The sequence below is a fragment of the Pristiophorus japonicus genome, unplaced genomic scaffold (assembly GCF_044704955.1).
Source record: "Pristiophorus japonicus isolate sPriJap1 unplaced genomic scaffold, sPriJap1.hap1 HAP1_SCAFFOLD_743, whole genome shotgun sequence".
NCBI classification, from domain to species: domain Eukaryota; kingdom Metazoa; phylum Chordata; class Chondrichthyes; family Pristiophoridae; genus Pristiophorus; species Pristiophorus japonicus.
This window is the reverse complement of record NW_027254659.1, coordinates 142,235-154,366: the sequence shown is the minus strand read 5'-3', so window position 1 is coordinate 154,366 and position 12,132 is coordinate 142,235. Positions and strand designations below refer to the sequence as shown.

The 12,132-nt window shown below is 46.7% G+C and overlaps 1 protein-coding gene across 1 annotated transcript in view; it reads left to right on the top strand.

The window, feature by feature from the left end:
* The window catches only part of LOC139256594 (uncharacterized), an 89,970-nt gene that overhangs the window by 60,092 nt on the left and 17,746 nt on the right, over positions 1 to 12,132 (top strand). The window contains exon 7 of the mRNA XM_070874265.1: positions 4,620 to 4,755. Within this exon, the coding sequence (XP_070730366.1) occupies positions 4,620 to 4,755 (136 nt within the window). The remainder of the gene's footprint in view (positions 1 to 4,619; positions 4,756 to 12,132) is intronic.

Genomic DNA, 12,132 nt, shown 5'->3' with positions numbered 1-12,132 from the left:
TAGCCTGTCTATATCCCTTTGCAGATTTTATGTGTCCTCACAATTTGCTTTCCCACACATCTTTGTATCATCAGCAAACGTGGCTACATTACACTCAGTCCCTTCATTTTAGTCATTAATATAGATAGTAAATAGTTGAGGACCCAGCACCGATCCCTGCGGCACCCCACTAGTCATTGTTTGCCAAACGGAAAATTACCTATTTATCCCGACTCTCTCTTTTCTGTTAGTTAGCCAATCCTCTATCCATGCTAATATATTACCCCCAACCCTGTGAAATGTTATCTTGTGCAGTAACCTTTTATGTGGTGCCTTATCGAATGCCTTCTGGAATTCCAAATACACCACATCCACTGGTTCCCCCTTATCCACCCTGCTCGCTACATCCTCAAAGAACTTCAGCAAATTTGTCAACATGATTTCCCGTTCATAAAACCATGGTGACTCTGCTTGATTGAATTATGCTTTTCCAAATGTCCTGCTACTGCTTCCTTAATAATGGACTCCAGCATTTTCCCAAAGACAGCTATTAGGCTAATTGGTCTCTAGTTTCCTGCTTTTTGTCTGCCTCCTTTGTTAAATAGGGCGTTACATTTGCGGTTTTCCAATCCGCTGGGACCCCCCCAGAATCCAGGGAATTTTGGTAGATTACAACCAATGCATCCACTTTCTCTGCAGTCACTTTTAAGACCCTAGGAGACTTGTCTGCCTTTAGTCACATTATTTTACCAAGTACTACTTCATTAATGATAGTGATTGTATTAAGTTCCCTTGATTATGCACTATTGGTATCTTTTTAGTGTCTTCTACCGTGAAGACCGATACAAAATATTTGTTAAACATCTCTGCCACTGTTCTCCATTATTAATTCCCCAGTCTCATTCTCTAGGGGACCAACATTTACTTTAGCCACTCTTCCTTTTTATGTACCTGTGGAAACTCTTACTATCTGTTTTTATATTTCGTGCTAGTTTACTTTCATAGGGCCCAAGTTTCCGCCCTCTGTAAGAACGGCGCACCTCCATAAGGTACGCCGATTTTCTGGAATAAAAAGGGCACCGAAAACTTACCTTGTGATTCTGCGAGCTCCTCAGGTCATCTTCGTGCTTGGCGTGGCACAGCATAAGGGATGTGCGCGCATGAGCAGTGGCTCCTCGCCCCCGTGGCTGCGTGGGAGGGGCCCAAAGCACAGCGCCCCTAGCCCTGGCCGAATGGGCTCCCCGGGTGAAGATCGGACTCGGGCCTCCCTCCCGTTCAGTTCTCGCTCCCCCCCCCCTCCTGTTCAGCCTCCCCTTCCTCTCCCTCCCTCCCCCCTCCTCTCCCCTGCCTCCCTCCCCCTCCTCTCCCCCCGCCTCCCTCCCCCTCCTCTTCCCCCTCCCCCTCCCTCCCCCCTCCCACCTCTCTCCCCCCACCCCTCGCTGTCAGAAACACAGAGAGACACTGACAGAGAGAGAGAGACACTGACAGAGAGAGAGAGAGAGAGACACTGGGTGGGCCCCATCCCAGCACACTGTTGGAGGGCTCCCAGTGCTGCAGTCAGTGAGTAGAAACTTAATTTTTTATTTGATTGATTTTTTTTTTTGATTGATTTATTGACTTATTTTTCATTTATTATTGATGATGGCTCTTTATTTGTAAAAGTGGTGTTTAATGTTTGTAAACCCCCTTCCCCACCCCCGTATCTCTCATTCCCTACGCCTGATTTATAAGTGTAGGCAAGGTTTTTCTGATCGTAAAAGATCTACACTTACTCCATTCTAAGTTAGTTTCGCTGCCTAAACTTGCAAAACAGGCATAAATGGCTGGACATGACCCACTTTGAAAAAAAATCTGTCCTAAAATGAAACTATTCTAACTCACTAGAACTGGAACAAACTAAATGCCGAGAATTGTAATTTCTAAGATGTTCCATTCAAACGAGTTGCTCCAAAAAAAATAGGAGCAACTCAGACCGAAACATGGGCCCATAATCTATCTTCCCTCTCTTTTTCAATTTTTTTAATCGTTCTTTGCTAGCTTTTAAAAGTTTCCCAATCCTCTGGCCTCCCACCAGTCTTGGCCACATTGTATGCCCTTGTTTTCAATTTGATACCATCCCTTATTTCGTTAGCCACGGATGGTTATCTCTTCTCTTACAGTCGTTCCTTCTCATTGGGATACATTTTTGTTGCGAGTTATGAAACATCTCCTTAAATGTCTGCCACTGCTCATCAACTGTCCCACACTTTAATCTATTTTCCCAGTCCACTTTAGACAAGTCTGCCCTCATACCTTTGTCGTCTCCTTTATTTAAGCTTAGGACACTGCTTTGAGAACAAACTTTCTCACCCTCCAACTGAATTTGAAATTCAACCATGTTATGGTCACTCATTCCTAGAGGATCCTTTACTAGGAGATTGTTTATTAATCCTGTCTCATTACACAGTACCAGATCTAAGATAGCCTGCTTCCTGGTTGGTTCCGCAACATACTGTTCAAGGAAACTATACTGGATACAATCTATTAACTTTTCTTCAAGGCTACCCTGGCCAATTTGCTTTGTTCAATCAATATGAAGGTTTTCATTTCCCCCAGTGCTGCTATTGCCTTCTCCTTATTCTTTGACTTTTTTAATTTTCGCTCACCTGAATCCTTCCTCCCACTAATTAGTTTAAAGCCCCCTCTACAGCCCTAGTTATTTGATTCGCCAGGACCCCAGTCTCAGCACGGTCTAAGTGGAGCCCGTCCGAATGGAACAGCTCCCTCTTACCCCAGTACTGGTGTCAGTGTCCCACGACCAAAACCCATTTCTCCCACACCAGTCTTTGAGCCATGTGCTTAACTCTCTGATTTTATTTACCCTATGCAAATTTGCTCGTGGCTCAGGAAGTAATCCAGAGATTATTACCTTTGTTCTGCTTTTTAATTTGGCCCCTAGCTGCTCATACTCCCTCAGCAAAACCTCTTTCTTTGTCCTTTCTAAGTCATTGGTACCCACGTGGACCACGACAACTGGATCTTCCCCCTCCCATTCCAAGTTCCTCTCCAGCCCCGAGGTGATGTCCTTAACCCTGGCATCGGGCAGGCAACACAGCCTTGGGGACTCACGCTCTCGGCTGCAGAGAACCCTATCTATCCCCCTAATGATACTGTCCCCTACCACTACAACATTTGTTTTTACTCCCCCCACTTGAATGACCCCTATACCATGGTGCTGTGGTCAGTTTGCTCATCCTCCCTGCAGTCCCTGCTCTCATCCACACAGGGAGTAAGAGCCTCGAACCTGTGGACAAGAGCAAGGGCCGAGGCTCCTCAATCCCTCCATCCTGAATCCCCATACCTTCCTCACTCGTAGTCACACCCTCCTGTCCCTGACCACGGATCGAATTTGAATTAATTAATCTAATTGGATCGCGGCGAACCTTGTGAATGCTGCGACAACTGACATTTTCAAGACTGAGATCGATAGATTTTTGTTGGGTAAGGATATCAAGGGATAATAACAAAGGCAGGTAAATAGAGCTGAAGTACAAATGTTCTGTTCAGCAAAATTAGGTTCCTCTTCCCTTTCTTGCTCCTTTGGCTCCTTTATGCTCTTTGCTTCACCCAATGGAGGTGAGGTTGGGGGTGGGGAGATTAGCGTGGGGCTGGAGGGAACCTCCCCGTGGGGAGCTCGGCATGAGGCTCAAGCCATTTAAACTCCCAGGCCTCATTTGAATAAAGCAGAACAACCACTCGCCTGCAAAGGGTAGGTGTCATATCAGGGTCGGTGACAAAGGAGGATACATTCAGGATTATCAATAGAGGAACTAAGAGCAAAAGTTAAAAGAAAATGGTGCTCACAGCGGGTTATTAGAACATGGAATGCTTTCCACAAATAGTTTATGAGGCAGAGTCTATAACATCATTTAAAATCAGATAAGTAGATCTAATACTCATCATCATCATAGGCAGTCCCTCGAATCGAGGATGACTTGCTTCCACGTCAAAAACTTCACGGGTATTTCAATGAAGCACCTAACTTTCCAGGTCCCGAACTAAATCTTGAAGGCTAGAAGATGCCCGTGCATGGATTTTTTTAACGTGTGGTGCTCGTTGCACACCAGCCACCACACGGGCTTGACAGAGCTAGGTCTTGATCCAGTGGCAAGGATTAACCAAGACGAGTGGAGACCTGCTCTGCTGCACGGGCCTCGTGTGCACACATATCGCAGTGTGGGCTGGCCCGTGCTGCCCCTGGGCCTCTGGCCCCGAACTCACGCCTCTCCTGGGCCCCGATCACATCACTCTGCAATCACTCACCGCTCCTTCGCCCCAGCCTCGCCGCTCCTGGTGTACCTGCCCACACTCCAATCACCGACCTGGACCTTGATGATGTCCCTCTTCACTGCCATTGCTCTCCTGCTCCAGCACGTGCTGCTCCCTGGAGTGTTATGCTGCTCCTTCCGCTCCCCGGCCTGCTCCGATGGCACTATTACTGGCACTGGCTTAAATGGCGTTCCTTCTGTGCTGTCATTTCTAAAATTCTACAACGGTAGTCAGATAGATCATCTCTTTCCAAACCTAGAGAAAAGTTGATTTTTTTTTCAGCTGTCTGCCAATCTTTCCACTCTGTATAACAAATCGTATTGTTTTTAAAGGTACATGGGCAAGGAAAGGCTTCCATTTACTGAAAGAAAACTGCACAAATTGTTCCAGGAAGGACTTGTAGAATCTCTGAAACAACTTCTACAGCAAGTTTACCGGATGAAAAATCTTGAGGAAATGAAGGAAAAGGTATTTATTTCTTTCATCTTGTATGTATTGAATGTAGCGGAACATGAACATCTATTTCCATTATTTCACTTTATGTATCCGTTATAAATAGTATTGATCCATATTTATTTATGTTCCCAAATCTCCAATTTTGTTATGAATTATTTGTGCTTTCATGTACATTTATTCAAACTTGACTCCAATCTTTTGGAACACTAACCCATATTATTTTTCCTAGTTTTCTCATTTAGCTTTGTGATATCCCTTGTGCCTTCTACAGCAGTGTTTTATCTAGCGCAAAGCCTCTCTTTCCTTTCTCTTCTGGAGCCCTGGCTGATCTCCACCTAGCAGGAAAACTAAGGCCAATTGTTTATTTTTCTTATTTAATAGTTTATTTATAAAGTCCAGCCAATACAGAGCATAACCCCAAGCCACTGATCCTAACCTTCCACACCTGTGATCAGTGACTCACCCATTGTTCCCTCTGTAAGTTGCTCCAAAGCCTGTACAGCTGAGCTCGTGCTAGCTTCGAGTGGTGTAGGTCATGGCACAGCATGAGCACGTGGGCATTGCTTTTAATTTAATGAAAATGAAAATTATTGCCAGTAAATGTATTCAATCATCATTAAAACTCCTATCTTTTGGACTGCATTTGCACCACTTTACTGAATAAATGTAGGTTAAGAATGTTCTTCTGTGAAACTGTTTGGGCTGAACATCCATCCCTGCTGAACCATCTGGACTGGATTTTCAGCTTGGCCGGAGAGGCAGCAATGGCAGTGATAAGCTCTTCTGGGTGGGCAGCCAGCTTCCAGCTCCGATCCGGGACTTTCGGGGCCAATTTCGGCGGGGTGGAAGGCAACACCCCTGGTCCACTCCTGGCGACACCGGCTCCATTTTTAGCTCCCACCCAACCCGTAGCGCTGTGTAGAGCGCCGTGCTGGGATCGCTTTTGAAAGCAGGTGGTCCAAGCTTTAGTGACTGCAGTGAGGTAAGTATTATTGACCTCAGGTAAGTGTGGTTGTTTTTGATTTTATTTTTTTTGCGATTTATGTTGTGGTGGCTTGATTTATTTATTGAGAATGTTTTTGGTGTTTTTTTTCAATGTTTTTGTTTCTCCCCAGGCGCCTCTTACAGCGCTCCAAGGCTGGCTGCTCAGCTCGGGATTTGCACATGCTCAGCCGGCCTAGCGCCCTAAGAGAGGTGTGCAACACCTCCCTTACCGCTCCGCCCCACACTTTTTGGCAACTTAAGATGTTTATCCCATCTAATATTCAATCAAGTTAGTCAGACATGACTTTCCTTTAACAAATCCATGCTGACTTTCCTTGATTAATCTGTGCCTTTGTAAATGACGATTAATATTGTCGCTCAGAATTTTTTCCAATAATTTGGCCACCACTGAGATTTGGCTGACTGGCCTGAAATTACTCGGTCTATCCCTTTCTTCCTTTTTAAACAATGATACAATGTTAGCAGTCCTCCAGTACCACACCTCTAGCCAAAGAGGATTGAAAAATGACGGTCAGAGCCTCCACTATTTCCTCCCTTGCTTTTCTTAACAGCCTGGGATACATTTCATCCGGGACTGGTGATTTATCTACTTTCAAAGTTGCTAAACCCCTTAATACTTTCGCTCTCACTATGTTTATCCCATCTAATATTTCACACTCCTCCTCAACTACAATGTCTGCATTGTCCCTCTCTTTTGTGAAGGCAGATGCAAAGTATTCATTAAGAACCAGACCCATTTCTTCTGCCTCCGTACACAAGCTTCCTTTTTGGTCTTTAATATGCGCTACTCTTTTTTTTAGTTATTCTCTTGCTCTTTATGTATTTGTAAAACAGCTTTGTGCCTTCCTTCATTTAAGTTGCCAATATTTTGTCATGCTCTCTCTTTGCTTTCCTAATTTCCTTTTTAATTTCACCCCTGCACTTTCTATACTCATCTAGGCTTTCTGCAGTATTTAGCTCTCGGTATCTCACATAAGCTTCCCTTTTTTGCCTTATCCTATCTTGTGTTCCCCTTGACATCCAGTGGGTTCTAGATTTGGGAGTCCCACCCCTTTGCTTTGTGGGAACATATTTGTTCTGAACCCTCACTATCTCCTCCTTGAATGCCCCCGACTGCGCTGATACTGATTTACCTTCAAGTAGCTGTTTCCAGTACACTTTTGCTAAATCACATCTCAGCTTAGTAAAATTGGAGAACTTTTATTCCTGATCTATCTTTGTCCTTTTTCATAACTATGCTATGTCTAATTGAATTATGATCACTACCACCAAATGCTCTCTCACTGACACCCGCTTCCACCTGTCCACCTCATTCCCTAAACCTAAGTCCAGAACCGCTCCCTCTCTTGTTGGGCTTACTACATACTGGCTCAAAAAGTTCTCCTGAATGCATTTTTCATTTTAAGAATTCTGCGCCCCTGTACCGATTACACTGATTTTATCCCAGTTAATATTTGGGTAGTTGAAATCGCCTACTATTACTGCCCTATTGTTTTTGCACTTCTCAGAAATCTGCCTACATATGTGCTCTTCTATCTCCCTCTGGCTATTTGGGGGTACATTCCTAGCAGTGTAATTGCCTCTTTTTTGTTCTCCCGTTCAATCCATATAGCCTCATTTGATGATCCTTCTAACATATCATCCCTGCTAACAGCTGTAATTGTTTCTTTAACCAATATTGCGACTCCCCTCCTTTTTTATCGCCCTCTCTAACTTGTCTGAAAGCCCTATAACCAGGAATGTTGAGCTGCCATTCCTGCTCTTCTTTCATCCATGTTTCAACAACTATGATATCATACTTTCATATGTCTAGCTATGCCCTCAGCTCATCTGCCTTAGTCACTGGACTCCTTGCTTTGAAGTATATACCACTAAGAACTGTCAAACTCCTTTGTTGTCTATTTTCTAGCCTTTGTTTTCTCTGCTTTCCAAACTCACTTACGTATTTACTGCCTTCCATTTCCAGCTTTGTTTTTCTCCCTTCTGAATCTACACTCAGGTTCTCATCCCTCTGCCAAGCTAGAATACAGAATTGTCTAAGGGATCGAAAACAGAGAATTGTAGTGAATAGGAGGTTTACATTGGTATTCTCTAAGGTTCAGTACTAGGACCACTGCTATTTTTAATATACATTAATGAATTGGACTTGAGGGTACAGGGCACAATTTCAAAATTGGCAGATGACACGAAACTTGAAAGTGTAGTAAACGGTGAGGAACATAGTAATAGACTTCTAGAAGACCTCGACAGGCTGGTGGAATGGGCAGACACATGGCAGATGAAATTCAATGCAGAGAAGTGTGAGGTGATACAATTTGGAAGGAAGAATAAGAAGAGAACATACACATTAAATGGTACAATTTTAAAGGGGATGCAAGAAGCACCCTGGGGGTGCTTGTGCACAAACCTTTGAAGGTGGCAGGGCAGATTAACAAAGCAGTTAATAAAGCATATGGGATCCTGGGCTTTATAAGTAGAGGCATAGGGGCTGAAATTGCCCCTCTCGTTAAAGTCTGTTAGCACCTCAAATCGGCGGCCATGCTGCGGAGTGCAATGGCCGCCGAGTTCACGTTAAATGGCCACCGAGATCGCTATTGCCCTGATGCGTTTTAGCACCACTTCCCTGCCGGTGATGGACAGCACTCCTAAGCGCATCATCACTGCGCGCACCGCCGAGGTGCTGGGCCGGAAGCCCCTTTGCCCTTCAAAAGTCATCTGGCTGCTCGCGGTGCCAAGAGTTGTTTTTTTCGAGTGGTGCATAGTTGCTGATGCACACTGCCAGATTGCCTTAAAGGGTTGGTGATTTGATTGGATTTAGCGTCAGCAACTTTTTTGCATTCTTTGACTAGCAGTGCAAGGCTACAGTGTGCGCTGCTTTGCGAGTGCTGGAGGCACCTTCCACCTGCAGAACAAGGTGGCCACTTCGGGGAGGCTGTGTTGGTGGAGGGCTTTGAAATGGGGGCAGTGCTTACAGACCAACGCCTGCTGTGCATTGTGCGTGAAGCCGAGGCACAGAGGAGAAGGCTGCGCTGGGGGCAACAGCTGCAGAGGCAGCGGGCAAGGGCCGCAGGCACCGTTGCGGACCAGTATGGAGAGGGCCAGGGGGATGGCCACAGAGGGCAAATAAGAGGTGCCACACGAAGGCCCTTAGCAAGGGCCTCCCCCAAGGAGGAGAGTCAGTTACGCCCCCGCCCCCCCCCCACCACCAGATAACGGATGAGCAGCCAGGAGGCAGCTTGCAGCGGAGCTAGATGCTGGGCAGCAGCAGCCTGCAGAGTTGGAGGAGGCAGAACAGCAGCAGGGAGCAGCCAATAGCAAGACGGCCACACAGAAGTGGGGGTGAGAGGGCATATCGCGGAAGGGTCTTCCGCCATCAATTCGCAAAGACAGATATGAGTGATGATCAGTGCCTGCGCAGACTGAAATTCCGGAAGGACGTCGTCACTGAGATCTGTAATCTCCTGCAGCCAGAATTGGAGCCACAGACATGGGTGAGGACAGCCTTGAGCGTGGCATCGAGGTCATTGTAGCCCTCAACATTTATGCCACAGGCTCGTTTCAAGCTGCCACTGTGAACATCTGCAACATTTCGCAGTTTGCAGCCCACACAGCGATACGGGAGGTGACAGGTGCTCTGTATAGGAGGGCCGACGACATCTCCTGCCCCAGAGAGAAGCAATTGGAGCGCCAGATTGCATTCTTGCAGGGCCCAGGGGATCACTGACTGCACCCACGTAGGTCTCAGGGCACCCCACCAGGCTGAAGAGCAATTCAGAAACCGCAAGGGCTTCAATGTACAACTCATTTGCGGCCACAACCGCAAGATTCTGCAAGTGGATGCCCGGTTTCCTGGCAGCAGCCACGACTCTTTCATACTGTGCCAGAGCGGTGTGCCACGCCTCTTCACTGGTCCCAATGAAGATTGCGGCTGGCTCCTCGGTGACCAGGGCTACACACTGAGCACTTGGCTCATGAATCCTCTGCGCTACCCTAGAACTGATGGGCAACTCGCGTACAGTGAGAGTGTGACGGCCACCAGGACCATCATCGAACACACTATTGGCATTCTCAAACACAGGTTCCGTTGCCTGGACTGCTCAGAGTGGGGTGCTGCAGTATTCGCCTGGGCATGTCTCCACATTTGTGGTGGTATGTTGCATGCTCCACAACCTGGCCATCATGGGGGCTCAGCCATCGGAGGACGAAGCAGCAGTGGCACCTGCGGAGGAGGAGGAGAACCAGGATGCGGGTGTGCAGCTACGCAGCAGGTGGCGTCCCCATCCTAACCTTGCAAGGGAAGCACAATGCCGTCTCATAGCTGCCCGGCTCACACAAGTCAATGCCCACTTAAGCCTGCATCTGGCCATTTCCATGGACCAACCTGTGAGCTCTCTCACACACTATTCCTGCACACTGAAATGAGAGACCTGATCACAAATTCCAAACACTAAATATTTATTAAAACCCAAACAATGGGTCTCCAAACCACTCACTTAATCCATTATCACGCTTGTCCAACTCCTTATTACTCCTCTTACGCAAACCTATCCTTACACTACGCCGCAGTGTCTCCCCTGTGACTGCCTCACGGCTTTGGGAAGACTGCTGTGTGTGTGCAGAGGAAGCTGCAGATGTCCTTCTCAGACGCCCTCGACCAGCTCTGGCCCTGGAAGGCTGGCTGCAGACTGTGCCGCATCCTCCTGTGCGCCTTCAGTCGGAAGTGGCTGGGGTGAAGCCATACTTGGCAGCAATTGCGGAGTGGCAGGTCTCGACTCAGGGCTGCTGTGAACTGGAGAGCCCACATCGGTATCCTGGTCCGGGGAACCAGTGCTGCTCCCCCGGGGCAGCACCCCACCTCCTCCACCAAGCTGCTGGAGCACAGGTCGGTGAGGTGGGGTGGCACCGTTAGGTCCCCGGTGGACCGGGGTGGCCCCAGCCGCAATGGCAGCAGTCAGATCTCACGTAGCCTCTAGCTGAGACTGCATGACAGCAGCCACACTCTGGAAGCCATCAGAGACAACAGCAGTAAGACGCTCCGTGCCCTGTTGCCCAGAGTGCATGAGAGCACTCTGAGCTTCCAGAGCAGCGGAAATCCTGGGCAAAGAAAGGTCGAGGAACTCAAGACACAGCTGCAAAACCTGCCCTTTAAGGCAGCCAGGGAGCTGCATCGTTAGCATGATGGTGTGCATCAAATGGATAGGAGGGGAATTTTGCGGTGCAATCTCCACTCCGCAGGCACACTGCTGAAAGCAGCCCTTACCACTGGGAATTAACACTGCTCCGTTTCGGACAGAAAAAAGCGTAATTTCTATTTTATTAACACCGCATCCAGATCGGCGGTAACGGACAGTCAAATGCGATGCATTTGCCCCGTTTCGGGCGAGGGGCAATCTCGGCCCCATAGAGTCGAAAAGCCAGGAAGTTATGCTAAACTTGTATAAAACACTAGTTTGGCCCCAGCTGGAGTATTGTGTCCAATTCTGGGCACCACATTTTAGGAAGGATGTGAAGGCTTTGGAGAGCTTTACTAGAATTGTTCCAGGAATACAGTTACAGGGTAGTCTAGAGAAGTTGGGGATGTTCCCCTTGGAGCAGAGAAGGCTAAGAGGAGATAATGGTGTTTAAAATCATGAAGTATTTAGACAGATTAAATAAAGAGAACCTGTTTTCAATGGTTGAAGGAGTGATAATGAGAGGGCACAGAATTAAGGTGATTGGCAAAAGATCCAGAGGCAACATGAGGAAACACTTTCTTACACAACCAGTGGTTAGGTTTTGGAATACACGCCTGATAGGGTGGTGGATACAGATTCAATAGTAGCCTTCAAAAGAGAATTGGATAAATACTTGAAAGAGAAAAATTTGCAGGGATATGGGGAAAGAACGGGTGAGTGATACTAACTGGATTGCTCTTCGAAAAAGCTGGAGCAAACTTGATGGGCCGAATGGTTTCATTCTGTTCTGTACTAATCTATGATTCTATGAAAGGTCATCGACCTGAAATAATATTTTGAACACTTCCAATGATTTTCTGTCGTTTTACGCATTAACAGATTTGCCCAATTTACTGTGGACATTCTTTGTCTCTGACGTCAGCCTTAGCTAAATCTAGAATCTTGTGTAGCTGTTTCGCATTACTTCCTTTCAAACACAACAATGAACCCAATCATATTATGATCATGATTAGATAAATTTTTTCGCATCGTTAGGCTGTTAAATAAATCTGGTTCATTGCTCAATATTAAATCTAATATAGCCTGCTCCCTTGTTGGTTCGAGGACATACCCTGAACTCACTCACAAAATTCAGGTGCTAGTCTGCTTATCCCAATCTATGTGAAAGATAAAACCCCCCATTAAAACTACTGTCTTTACTCCATGTTTG